Genomic DNA, 15,064 nt, shown 5'->3' on the forward strand with positions numbered 1-15,064 from the left:
GCATAAATAAAGATACTTGAAGATAACAAAACTTCCCTCATGTGGGCATGATAAGACAGCAAGATCATTTGCATATGTTTGGCTTCTGGAAGCTTCACATGCTTTCTGGTAAGCTTCACATGCTTTCTGGTAAGCTTCACATGCTTTGTAGTAAGCTTCAGATGCTTTCCAGTAACTCAAGTTGGACTATGCCTTAGTGCTGTCAGTAGCTTTTGTCGAGCACATTCTCACGTGACCTGTCGGTAGCTTCATAATGACCTGAATAGTGAAGTCAGTACACACTGAGTTGACTAAAGTCATGGGATAGTGATATGCACATATAAAAATGGCAGTAGCATTGCGTTCACAAGGTATAAAAAGGCAGGGCATTGGTGGAACTGTCATTTGTACTCAAGTGATTCATGTGAGAAGATTTCTAAAGTGATTATGTTCGCACAATGGGAATTACAAGACTTTGAATGCAGAATGGTAGTTGGAGCTAGAGACATGGGACATTCGGTTCAAGAATCAGTAGGGAATTCAGTATTTGAGATCCACAGTGTCAAGAGAGTGCTGAGAATGCCAAATGTTTGGCATTACCCCCTTGCCATGGATAACTCAGTGGCTGACGGCCTTCGCATAACAACCGAGATGAGACTTGTTTGCATAGAGTTGTCAGTGCTAACAGGCAAGAAACATTGCATGAAATAACAGCAGAAATCAGAGTGGGGTGTGCAACAAGTGTACCCGTTAGGACAGTGCAGCAAAATGTCATGTTAATGGTCTATGGCAACAGTTGACTGATGCGAGCGCCATTGCTAACAGCACGTCATTGCGTGCAATGCCTCTCCTGGGCTCATGACCATGTTGATTGGACCCTAGACGATGAAATTGGGGGCCTGATTAAATGAGTCCTATTTCAGTTGGTAAAAGCTGATGGTAGGATTTGAGTGTAGCACAGACTCCACAAAGCCATGGACCCAAGTTGTCAACAAGGTACTGTGCAAACTGGGGGTGGCAGCATTTACATAGAATGGACTGGGTCATCTGATCCAACTGAACCAATCATGTCTCGAAATTGTTGTGTTCAGCTACTTGGAGACTGATTTCATGTTCCCAAACGGTGATGGAATTTTTATGGATGACAATGTACTATGTCAGAACATTCCGGGCATTTTGAGCGAATGATTTGACCACCCAAATCACCCGACATGAATCCCATCAAACATTTATGGAACGTAATTGAAAGGTCAGTTCATGCACAAAATCCTGCACTGGCAACACTTTCACAATTATGGACTGTTGTAGAGGCAGCATGGCTCACTATTTCTGCGGGAGACTTCCAACGACTTGTCAAGTCCATACTACATCGAGTTTCTGCACTGTGTCAGGCAAAATGAGGTCTGACACAATATCAGGAAGTACCCCATGACTTTTGTCATGGGTATACAGTGTCGTGTGGGGCACTGCACTCTGCTGTACAAACCGGCACACTGACTATATCCCACACTGCTGTCATTTTTGTCAAATCTTAAACGTGCACAGCACTGTGAACTCAATGGATATCCCTTTCTCAGGCTTTTTTGGGCTTTGAATAGTAATCATGTTTGCGCCCTATCTTAACTACTTGACAGATGACTTTGGGTAGAGTCTTCCAACATTTTTATTTTTACTGTCTGCAAACATACAGTTAACAAAAGTTAGTATTTCCTACTTAATAATGTGATGCTGTTTGATATGGAAGTTTCTGTTGTTTTCAACACATTCTTCAGATTCATGCTGTAATTTGCCAGACCTACTTGAATCTCCAGTTTCTTCTTGTTGTGCTCAGAGGCTGTTTATAAAACAGGCAGTTTTAACTCTTTCTTAACCATATTCCCTAAAACAAGTTAGGGCAAAATTGAACAAAAGAAAGGATAAACAATAGATAACCCTTGGGATTAAAATGCCATGTGCTTGGAAGAGGGAGCTCTATGAAATTCAGAGAATAAGCAGTAATCAAGATTTGGAACTCCATTACCATCAGTTAGGATGTAGTGTTGAATATTCCATTCTGTCATTAAAAAAAGAATAGTTCATTTACTACACTCAAAAAAATGAAATATTCCAGGAATAAGACAAAACCTATTTGAAACATTACTAAAACAAGAAACAAACAACACTAGTAATCCAAATTAAATTAGGCCCTTAGAAAATACCTCTGGCAGAAATGGTTGCACGTTCAAATCTTGGCCATCAGATTCAATCATTACTTCCTCACAGTCACTGCAAACACTACACACAGCAATAAACACTCAAATATAGACACATTAGATTTACTTGTCCAGACACTTGGTGCACCACCAACAGACACTAGCTTTAAAAAAAGTATACAATTCATCAGGTGAGTAAAAATTAGTAATTTTGCTGGCTGTAATGATGTTTCTAGTAGAACATTAAAATTTTGTGCTGTCTTGACTTGATAAGATTACCTCTAAGCTACCTTTGTAATCAATCAACCCTGAGAGACTTAAATATTCTGTAACAGGCCCATCTGCAAACCACCTCTAATTGCAGACCTGCATCATTTCTTCCAGTCTTCAAAGGAATTCAAGGAAGTGGTCTATGATAGAATACTGACTCATTTGACTAACCAGTACTTGTCAACCACCTCTCAGTTTGGATTTCACAAAGTATTTTCCACAAAGAAAGCAATAAAAGATCTCACAAATGAACTGCTGACAGAGTTAATCAAGAAAATGTTGGTATATTGTGTGACCTTGCCAAAGCCTTTGAATGTGTGGCTTAAAAATAGCAGAGAGTCACATTAACAGTCTCGGGCATGAAAATAACTTCAATGTGGGGAAACATAACATGGAGTGTCACAGGGATTGGTACTGAGCTCATTCTTGTTTCTAACCCACACACACTGTCCAGTCAGTTCAAATGAATAAATGAATGCAGTGCGGATCACTCCGTGACATATAGGAAGAGAGTCAGTGAGGTTCTAGAAGGTACTGATAGGGATGTAGATCCCTGCTGATCCCAGTGCTGTGCCCAGCTGCGATAGGCTTTATGGTTGAGGATCCATGGTGCAAACGTTCTGATGGAGGTTCCACAGACCATAACGCTCCTTCCTTCAGCCTGGACCCTGACAATTGTTGCACGGTGTTTGCTTTCAATTCTAAAATTTGATGCAACTCAAAAGGCCACCTGTCACCACTCAACAGAAGTCCAGTTGCGGTACTGGTAGTAAATTCCAGCCTTCATCAGCAATGAACATCAGTCAGCACGGATGCATGAACCAGACACTTGCTGCAGGCATCCTTACGCAGCACGTTTGCTGAACGATCGTTGAGGAGACACCGTTGGTAGCCCCTCGGTTCATCTCGGTGGTTAGATGCTTGACAGTTGCTCGTCTGTTCACCTGTACACATCTCTGCAGCCATCATTCACCCCTGTCATCTGTGGCCCACGATGTACCACATTGCTTCGGCTCTGAGATTGTATAGCCTCATTTTACCGTGTACAGTATAATTTAAAATGATTGCAGACAGTTTACAAACTTACCTATTTTGGAAATGGCCCAAAAGCCAAAGATCCGGGCCTTCTGGACATCAGATAAATTGCGCCATTTCTGTATTACTACTATGAATACACTGTTTTCCATGTCCCCCAAGATGCTGTATATACCTTCCACTGCTAGTGATAGCACCTGCCATCTGTGAGTGATTATTGCACATTGACATCAGACATAAGTGGAGGTCACATTAATGTGACTGGCATGTGTATGTTCTTCCAGTGACTTTAAAGGGCAGTTCAAAAACTGTAGTGTTTACTGATGACACAAGAAATGCGTGTGTACAATCGTGGTATCGCTCGAAGAGCCAAGGAGCCATCAGCACCAGCCATAGAAGGTGCAAAAAATTTGAGGATAGCTTTAACATAAGCTGAAACCAGTAGTAATAAACAAATGTTATTGCAATCTTGACTGTTGTTTTAATCAATACTAATCAGGGGTCCTAACTCAACCCTAGCAGACACTGCTCATATGATAACTGAACAGTCCAACAAGTGGTTCACAGCAAACAGTTTGTTAGCCTCACAAAGACTCATAATACGCAGTTTCAGACAAACAATAATTACCTTTTAATGCCAGAAGTAGACATTAATCATCACACACTGAATGAAGCACAGTCTCCTTGGTTAGATAACAAGTTAAGGAGAAGTCAGTATATGGATAAAGTAATCAAGAAGCTCAATTCAACGTGTTATGCCCTCAAATACATGTCCCACTATTGAGCTGAAGACAAGAACTGTTGGCTTGCATATATTCACTCCCCATTGCCTTATGGAATTTCTTCTGGGCAGTGCACTTCAAGTGAATGTGTTTGTTCAGAACTGAGCAGTAATAATATTGTGTAAAGTATGTAGTCATACAACTTACAAAAGCCTTTTTGAAGTTCTTGGAATTCTTACACTCACTTTCCAATATATTTACCTTTTAGTGGTTTTTGTTGCTGATAATAAAAATCAGTTTTGACTGAACTTTGAAACAAAGTCACAATACAAGACACAAAAATGATTTTCATTTAAATTAAGCTCCCTTGTCCAGTGTGAGATATTCAACAAGATCCTGCCCAACATAAAGATAGAAACTTGGAATCCCTACCACTTCAAAAGAAAACTGAAAGCTTATCTCATTAGCCACTCTTTCTACAAATTACTGGAATATCCAGGTTCAGGGATTTAAAATTTCTGTTGGCAGTGGTATCTGTACAACAAGTAATTTACTATATATGGGACTCAGTATTTATAGATGTAATAATATTTTCTTTGAAAAATACCATTGTAGTCAAGCAAATATTTAGCTACTACTAACAGATAAAAACACCAAATTTAGAAGGCATTAGTGTGAATAGCATTAATCAGAGTAGTGATAGTTTTGATGGTAATACAGTATACAAATTAAGTTTCTATGATGCCTTTGTCTCATGTTAATGTGTACCTTGACTTGTTCCACATCCCTGAAGATTCTCCTTCTTTACAAGATCTACAGAACACAATGAATGAAGGAATGGGTGTTTGTTTCTGTTACTGTTGAATGGTGGTTCCGGTGGTATCCATACTGGTTGGCTACCATCATTGATGATGATTTCTGTTGAGGTGACCATGGCTGCTAATCCAATTGTTGCTACTTAATCTGGCTGCAGGAGATTGTTCACCTTCTTCAACATAGTAGCAGTTAGACCATGTGGCAATTCACATTTAGTGTAACAGACACACTGAATATAGTGTATAAAAGAACTTAAATGTTAACAAGAAAGTGAACATGTTATATAAGTTACAGCTGTGTATATACCCAACTTGGAACGCAATAAACACTTGCACTTCACCAAGGATGGACTTAAAGTAGAGCTATATATAAAGGCATGCCCACATTGCACAGTCTGGAAATAAACTGCTGAGAAAAATTTGAGAAAGTATTGAAATCAAGAGAAATTGCTTAGGAAAATACACACAGATGTTTATGATTAGGTTGCCAAGGGAACACTGACTCTCTTCAGACTTAGAAATAAAACATAGTTGATCCAATTTCAAATAGTGGGAAACACACACACACACACACACACACACACACCTATCTTGTACCTGTAGTTTCTGTCTGAAACCATCATTTTTTTGTTTTTTTAAGTACCAGTGCCTTGAGCACAAAACATGAAACTACGGATTCTGTTGCAAGACAGAGACATCTAGTGGTACACTGAGGCAATTCTACAAATGTAGTGCATTGTAGCAGTCGCTTATAATGTTCAAAGCAACAGCATGTAGTTTTTTTTAAAAAAATGTGTAATGGCTGTGTTGAGGAGATCACTGTCAGTGAAAGCAAGGGTATCGGTTAGGGTAACGTAAGTTTGAGCTGTACTACTGGAATCACTGGGGCAGTATATGGTTTTGATACAAAACTTATTAAGTCTTAGGCCCATTTTTGCTTATTATTTGGGACTATAATTTGTTTCAGACTTCATGGAAGTTTTGAGACGTGGGATTGTGTCAAGGAGAAATGTGAATTTGCTTTCAAATATATTACCCAAAATGATGGGTGATTGAAAATTGTATGTCCTTGTGGTTCCAAAGTGGAACCACGCCCATAAAACAATTTTTGTTTACTTTTTGCCAGTTTCTTCTTGTATTCATTGCTTACTGTGGTAATGAAGGTTAATTATGTGAAAAATTTTAAAATTATTTTTTCCCCTTATTGGTGGGACTTGCAGGGTTAAGTAGTGTACCAAGTAAGAAATAATAACATGGTAGAAACTTTCCAGTTCTTGGGTGTGGTACCAGAGAAAACTTAAACTGGAAAGACTGTATATAACAGCCCTGCTAGGGCATTTAAGTCCAACTGCTTTTGCCATAAGAGTACTGCCAACTATGGGGCAGAAAAATCTATAATTTAACACACTTGTGGATAACTTGTCACTTAGGTGAAAAGTACTTATTTTACAAGACAAAGTAATAAAATTAGTTGCCAGATTCATACATTTACATCTTATAAATGTCAATTTAAGTGGGAATATTAACCACAGCTTTTCACTCCAACAAACTATTTGGGTCTGAAAACAACAAATACAGTATATTCACACATACAAAAAATTATAGTAATAGAAGAATTGATTATCTACAGTTTCCTGTTGTTAATCTAAATTTGGCACAGGACTCAATGAAATACCCAGCTATAGAACTGTCAGTATACCCTCAGAAATAAAATTTATATCAGACAGCAGAAACACTGTCAAATGTAGATTAAAGTTTTTCTCATTAGCAGCTCTTTTTATACCTTAAAAGAATATTTCAGCATTGCTAAGTAGTCAGTAAAAATCTGGAAACCACCACCGTGTAGTGATGTGAATGTGTGTTTTGGCAAGTGTGTATAAATTTTGCTCAGTGAACAAATTCCACATCATACTATGGTTATGATGTAGTGAACGTGTGATTGACTAAACTGATTTAAATTTCAGAATTTAGGTTGTGCCATGACTTACAAGGGCTGTTCAGAAAGTAAGGTCCGATCGGCCACAAAATGGAAACCACAGTGAAAATCAAATATTTTTTATTCACAACAGTTAGCCCCCACCTTCCAACTACCTCTCTAAATAGTCACTTCTCTGACTTAGACATTTGTTGTAGCGTTGTACAAACTTTCCAGTATCCTCATCACAGAAAGCAGCGGCCTGTGCTTTCCACCAATTCTCTATGTTGTTTGCAAAGTTCCATCGGATTTTCACATTGGTTTCCATTTCACTCCAAATCAGACCTTACTTTCCAAATATACCTCGTACATTTCATTTAAACTGTCTCATGTTAACTAGATGTGGAACCAGTTTTAGGTCCGAAGAATGTGATAGCTTGTCAATTTCTGTAAGACCATGTCTGTAAAAGCATTATGTTTTTCAAGCCTTCAAAAATGTTATGGTATGTTTTGCAACTGATTAATAGTGCATAAGTTTCCTTACAATTATTTCAAGAAAAATGCATCTCTCAGTTAAAAAATGGTGGTAGTCCTGTGAATCTCCCTCAATAGAGCAACTTTCAAACCTACTGGTACAAGATATTATGTGATATCCGTACAGAGTATTAAAAGGTTAATTCTGTGTTTGATCATGACTTTCACACAATCATATCAGTCATGTATATTACTACAGTTCACATTTAATATTGACTTTAAAAAATACAGGAGATCATGTGCAAATGTATGTGAGTCGACTGCAGTGCACTTATGATTTTTAGGAAACCTGGCAAGCACTGGCACGTGACTTATTTGGTAGAATTGTGGTCCTGGAACAGAAGTACAATGAACATGAAATACAGCTGTCTAACATCAAGCAGCAGCTGCAGCAACATGTCAGCAATTCAAGTGCTGTCCTCGAAGAAATTTGTCGTAAACACTGTGGTGGTGTCATGTTGTGGGCTATCCCTGAGTTTCGTAAAGAGCTGAACACAATGGAAAGAGAACCTGCACATTATTTCCTTTACAGCCCCAGCTTTTACACTTCACCCAATGGATACAGGTAACAAATCACTATGTTCACCCACTGCATTTTTTTCCTTTTGAAATTCCTTTGTATTGTTTTGCACTTTAAGCCTTACTTAAGACATAATAAATTTTTGTCTCCTTAATCCTCACAACAGGTGGGCCCCTGTCATCCTGATGTCCAAGTGCCATGCTTTTCCTTTTTATCCCTTAAACCTATCCCTCTCTTCTCAAAGATGAAGGAACCGATAGTCCCGAAAGGTAGAATAGTACATGAGCTTTCATATATGAGGTGTGTGAGAAAAGTAGAGAAACTGATTTTGTATCTACCAAAGTTTTTATTTTATTTTTCAAGTAACATTGTGGTCCCCATTTTAAGTAGTTTCCTTTGGCAGTTATACATTGCTAGAGTTGTTGTTTCCTGTCTAGCAGTGCCAGAAAGCTTCACCTGATAAGACCTTTAATTCGTCGGTCTCATTCTTTTGAAGTTCTCTTTGAAAATGACATCCTTTTAATACACTTTTCAATTTTGGTAAAAGAAGGTCACAAAGACTCAGATCAAGTGAATAGGGGGCTATGGAACAACAGGAATGCAATTTTAGGTAAATAATTCTGAGATGGAAGTGTCCATGTGACATGAAGTTTGTCATGATACAGCATCCACTTGTCTGCAATGTCCAATCTCTCTCGATTCACTCTTTTCATGAGCCTTTCGAGGACAGCTTTATAAGTCACTTTGTTGACAGTTTGTCCTGGAGGAACAAATTTTTTATGCACTATACATCTGCTGTAAAAATGCAAATAAGCATTCTTTTAATCTTAGATTTGCTCATTTGAGCTTTTTTTGCCTGAGGAGACGTCTCAGTGTGCCACCCCTCACTATGCTGCTTTGTCTCAGGATCATACTCAAAAATCCAGGCTTCATTGCCTGTGATCACATGACTGAATTATTCGTGGTCTTTGGCAGTACTTTCAAGAAGATCAACACATACATTTCTTCAGTTGTCCTTTGCTCAGCTGTGAGATTTTTCAGCACCAGTTTATCGCAAACATTTCGCATGTGCAAATCTTTGGTCAGAATTTGATGTACATTGAAAGTATTTAAGTTTAACAGATCACTCATCATACTTATTGTTAAACATCAGTCTGATCTCATAAGAGCAGACACACGTTCAACGTTTTAATCGGTTTTTGATGTTGAAGGTCTCCCTGAGCAAGCTTCATCTTCAATATGTTCTTGGCCTTTCAGAAATGATTTGTGCCAGCAAAAAACGTGCTGTTGATAAGGAATATTCCCTATAAGCCTGTTTCAACTTTTCAAAGGTCGCACCCACAGTTTCCCCGGATTTAACACAAAACTTGATTGCTTAAGGTTGATCTAAATTCCACTGTTCCATTTTCATAGCACACAACAAAACACAACTTCACTAATGGCACTCTCAAGAATCACATGTTAGCTGTACGGAGCTGAAACTCAGACTGAGCTTCTGGAAGGGATAAACACACCAGTCTACACAAGTAGAACAACACAGCATTGCCAGATTGCTCACAGTGTTGTTAGTCTCATTTTTCTCACACACCTTGTGTGTCTATTGTCAGTAATAAATTTTTCATCTCCTGAAGGCATGTGGTGACCAGCAATTCTGTCTCGTACATTATTTACATTATTTAATTTTCTCATGTGAATTTTCCATTTTATATAGATAAATGTCAGAACCAAATAATGATTGTCATCTCATTTTTAGCTTATAATTCAGAATTATTTGTTTCAGGTTTTGTGCTCGGCTCAATATATCACCAAAAGATCACAATTACTTATCATTGTTGATTCATCTTATGAAGACTGATCATGATGTTTGCTTAGATTGGCCGTTCACTGGAAGAATCAGTTTTCGCTTGGTCAATATGAAAGATTCACAGTTACACATTCAAGAAACCATGATGTCTAGGCCTGAAATTGATGCATTTCAACAGCCAACAAAAAACATTAACCCTAGAGGGTTTGGATACACAGAATTTATTTCAATACCAGAGCTTATGTCTGCTGGATTCATACATAATGATACACTTACCATCAAAATAAAAGTGCAAAGTGTGTAATTAATGTGATTCTTCAGGTTTCCTCAATGTAGTAGATCATTAAGGAACCTTGGACAAGAAGCCGGATAGGCATGTGCAATATTTCATCAGTTTACTGACTGACCGTCATCAGGTGCACTCATGGAACACAATAATATGGCCATTCACCTGGTACTTGTCTGATGCATTTATATACTTCATGCATAAATGAGACCATTCACAAAATAGTAGAAACATTGAGTTGTTGGCAGGCACACAAGAAGAATGAAAAGAAAACTTGCTGGAATTCAGACGAATACTTTTATGAGCTGGAGTACACACACACACACACACACACACACACACACACACACACACACACACACACAGAGAGAGAGAGAGAGAGAGAGAGAGAGAGAGAGAGAGAGAGAGAGAGCTACATTGTGCTGGCTGAACACACAATACCAGGATTGCAGTTCGGCTGATGGACCGGAGTGAGCGGTTGTGTCAGGTGCGGTGGGTAGAGTGAGAAAGAGGTGGGAGTGGGATGAGGGGTTGTGGAGAGGTAGCTGGTGCCTCAGATGGTAGCAGCAGGTGTGCAGGATAGAAATTCAGGAGAGGGAGACAGCAGGTGCACTGGCTACGAATGCGACACACAGGCATTGGAGTCAGTGAGTTAGTGCGATGCACAGTGAAAATGACATGGAGGCAGGGACTGATAGTTTTAACGGGATAGAGGAAAGGGGAAGCCATTGAGTAGAGGGTGTGCATGCACTGAATTAATAGAGATTGAGGCCAAGACAGTTATGGGAGTGCAAGGACAACTCCCATCTTCCTAGTTCAGGGAAGCTGGAGCTGGAGGGAAGGCAGGGGTTGTGGAACAGCATGCTGTGCTCAGTAGCATGTTCCACCACTGGATGGTCAGCTGTTTTTGGCCACAGTTTGGCAGTGGCAATGCTCTGCAGAAATTAGAGCACAGCCTATATATGACATGACTACTTTCACAGGTGTCCCTGTCTCTGATGAGCTAGGAGAAGCCTGTGACAAGATTAGAGTTGAAATCGATAAGTAGTTGAATCAGGCAGGTCTTGCTCTCAGGGTCTTCCACAGGGATATGACCTCTGTGCCAAGAAACTGGAAGTTGGAGTATCATGTGGATGGACAGGGATGTTGTGTAGGTTGGTTGGACGAAGGAATACCATTTCAGGATGGATGGGAAAGATCATGTATAGGATGTACCACCTAGCACATCCTACTCTACTTCTGTCACAGGCTTCTCCTGTCTCATCTGAGGCAAGGGCACCTATGAAATCAGCCATCAGCTCTACTGGAATTTCTACAGAGCATTTTATGTGGATATGACCACCAACCAGCTGTTCACCAGAATGAATGGCCACCGACAAACTGTGGACAAGAACAAAGTTGACCACCCAGAGGCAGACCATGCTGATTAGCACAACATGCTGGAGCTCAGGGGTTATTTTACAAACCATGCCATCTGGATATTTTCCTTCAGCACCTCTTTTTTTTACAATGTAAGTGGGAGTTATCCTTTCAGCACTTCCTTCACTCCCGTAATCCTTCTACCCTCAGATCCTCAAATACTAGACTCACATTTGGGAGGGCAATGATTCAAATCTACAAAGGGCCATCCAAATTCAAGTTTTTTCATTATTTCTGTAAAATAACTGTAGACAAATGGCAGGATTATTCCTCCAAAAGGGCATGGTCAAACTCCTTCCCCATCCTGGAATCAGTCTGGGCTTGTGCTCCATCTCTAATGATCTTGATGTTGATAGGATGTTAAACTAAATCTGTCTGTCTTCCTTCCTTCCTTCCTGGCCTCAATCACCACTAAACCACTTCATGCACACCCTCTACCCAGAACTTTCCTCTTCCTCAGTCCTGTTACCCCCTCCCATTCTATGCCTCCACTTTGACATTGTCATGCACCATACAAACTCACCAGCTTCGGCTTCCGTTGTCGCATTCCGAGCCCATGGACATGCCACCTCCTCATCCTGCATTTCTATCCCGCACATCTGCAGCCACCCTCCAAGCCACAAGTTACATCTCCACAACCCGTCATTCCAATTCTCGCCTCTTCGCCCCTCTACCCAACCCAACCCTACCCCACCTGATATAACAGATCACTCCTGCCAAGCTGCATTTGTGGCATAGGTATTCAGTTGGCACAATGTAGCTGCACAGGTGTGCACTTGTGTGTGTGGTATGTGTGTGTACTTGAACTTGTTAAAAAGGGTTCATCTGAGAGCTAACAAGTTTTTATTCTATTTTGTGTGCCTGTTAGCAGCTCAACGCAAACTATTTGACGAATTCCTTCCTTTACTCCTAAAGTATTTACATATCACATTTGATTTGTTTTTGACATACTTTATGTGTAAATATACCACTGTACATAATATTATTTCTTTGACTTGGTGCAGAAACATAACTTATATTTTGTCATTTTTAATATACCACAGTTGACTCAATTCAAAACAACTGCAAGAAATATTGTCATTTGCTGTTTTTCATGGCATATTAGTGTACAATTGTTTTTGATGTTGAAATGTGTTTATACACTGTGATAAATTTCATCAAAATCAATCGGCGCTGTGGCATTGGACTAGCAGTTTACTACAGACTTGTTCATGGACTCCACCGGCAGAGATCATATGCAAAGTGTCACACCAAAAAAGATGAGACTTATGTTGTAAATTCGTATTCTTACTAGGTATGTTCAATTAGTTATACTTGCTTTAAAATGGATCCCCTTGTAATCTGTATATAGCTGCAGTCATTCTGACATTGCTCAAAACATTCTTGGGAGCAACACAAGAGTTCAACCATTTTTGCCTTCCACAAAGCATACAAACTCATAAGTTCTAATCTGCTGCCACTTGAGCTGAGTGATTGTTAAAACTTGTCAAAACCTGTGTATTGTTGTTCTGTGATGTATTGCCATATTTTGACAGAATGCAAACACGTACTTATGACTAGTTTGAATATTTTGTCTGTTAATGTTTTGTTTACAACATTTTTGTACTTGTTATTATCTAAATACAATAGTAGTATATTTGTCTGTTGCATGAACATTACCACAGAATGTAGTGCATGTGTTTCCATTTTGTGATGTCATTTCCATTGATTTCTGTAACATGGTCTGTTGTATAATTACTAGGGTGAAAAGTTTTGCACTTAGTTAATAATCTGATTATCATGTCACTGAGGAACCTATAATGGTGTACTGGGATGTTTTTCTTTGACTGTATTTTAGATTTGGATAATGTCACCACCCATAGTGAATATGGGAATAATTCAAATCAAAAGCAATGGTGGTTTACATATGGTGTCATACATGGCCAATACAGTGTTACAGCAGCATTTACTTTTATGTTCCTAAGTGCGGGACCTAACAATTTTGACTGATGCCTCAGATCTCTCCTGTTCCATCCCCATGACCTCCCCCCTTTCAGGGTATTAGTTCCCACATGCTGCTGAAACTCAACAGGCACTGTGAAGATTCAGTCTGTGTCCTTAAGAACAGCAAGCATTGTTGTTGATATCATTTATTTTTTTAATTACATAAGTTTCTTAAAGTATTACTCAAAAGTGCAAATAACTACCATACTGTGGAAAACCATTAACTAAATTCTTGAAGCAATGAGAGACTATTTTATCAGTAGGAAAACATTGTTAGATTCTATATTTTTGCATTATGAGGTATGTTATATACACTTTAAAATGTCAGTATTATATTTTGTGGGTGGGATCTTTTCCAGAGTGCAATAACAACATCCTTTTGTAATGTACATTTTACTGCATTGTTTTTAGAATATATGTATTACTGGTGTCATCATTTTAACCAGTATTAATCACTATTATGCCGTCCAGTTTATTACGAAAGTGGTTGGGTTATAGTAGATATTGAATGTATATTGTTTATCCAATTAAAGCACTTTCAAATCCTTAATTTTTTTGTGGTTATTCTATTAATACGAGGGCGGTTCAGAAAGTAACCTCCGATTGGTCACAGTGCGGGTTGTGGGGGGAGTAGCGACGCCATCTGTGCGTTCACGCACTCAACAGGTCAGTCGGCATCAAGCCGTGGTCGAGTGAACGTCGTACCTGCGCTAGTTTAGTTTTTGTGGCAGTTTGAAATGTGTGCTGCAATAGAAAACCCCGCCAAATGTGAAGTGCGTGCTGTCATAAGGTTTTTTACAGCCAAAGGATATTCTGCAGCAGCTATTCATCGTGAGCTTTGTGCCGTGTACGGACCAAGAGTTATGAGTGAAGGAGTTGTCCGTGAATCGGTACGTTTATTTAAAAGTGGACGAGAAAACGTTCATGATAAAGAGAGGAGTGGTAGACCATCATTGGTGACTGACGAACTCGTTCAGACAGTTGATGCAAAAGTTCGTGAAAATCGATGTTTCTCAATGTCGGAGTTGTCTACTGGTTTTCCACAGATTTCTAAGACTCTCTTGTACGAGATAGTGACAGCAAGATTGGGTTACCGTAAGTTCTGTGCACGATGGGTGCCCAAAATTCTTACCGACAACCACAAAACTCAAAGAATGGCCTCTGCATTAGACTTTCTGTCACGTTATGAGGGCGAAGGAGAACCATTGTTAAACAGAATCGTGACCGGTGATGAAACCTGGATTAAGTACGTGAACCCTGAGACAAAAGAACAATCAAAGATGTGGGCACATTCAAATTCGCCTACCAAACCAAGAAAAGCCTCGCAAGATTTTTCTGCCAGAAAACTGATGGCAACGGTGTTTTGGGATGCCAAAGGGGTGTTGTTGGTTCAATTCATGGAACGTGGTACGACCATTAATCAAGACGTGTACTGTGAAACAATAAAAAAGTTACGACGGGCTATACAGAACAAACGCCGTGGTACGACTTCCGGTATCGTTTTTTTGCACGATAACGCCCGTCCTCACTCTGCTCGCAGAACAACGGCCTTTCTTGAGTCCTTCAAGTGGGACGTTATCAACCATCCAC

At 39.4% G+C, this 15,064-nt stretch overlaps 1 protein-coding gene across 1 annotated transcript in view; it reads left to right on the plus strand.

Annotated features, from left to right (window-relative positions):
• LOC124607310 (TNF receptor-associated factor 6-B) overlaps window positions 1-14,024 on the plus strand; it is an 80,195-nt gene extending 66,171 nt beyond the window's left edge. The window contains exons 7-8 of the mRNA XM_047139607.1: window positions 7,747-8,027; window positions 9,763-14,024. Coding sequence (XP_046995563.1) covers window positions 7,747-8,027; window positions 9,763-10,090 — 609 coding nt within the window. The 3' untranslated portion in view covers window positions 10,091-14,024. The remainder of the gene's footprint in view (window positions 1-7,746; window positions 8,028-9,762) is intronic.
• The last annotated feature ends 1,040 nt before the right edge of the window (window positions 14,025-15,064 follow it).

Source organism: Schistocerca americana, chromosome 3, assembly GCF_021461395.2.
Source record: "Schistocerca americana isolate TAMUIC-IGC-003095 chromosome 3, iqSchAmer2.1, whole genome shotgun sequence".
In the NCBI taxonomy this organism is placed as follows: Eukaryota; Metazoa; Arthropoda; class Insecta; order Orthoptera; family Acrididae; genus Schistocerca; species Schistocerca americana.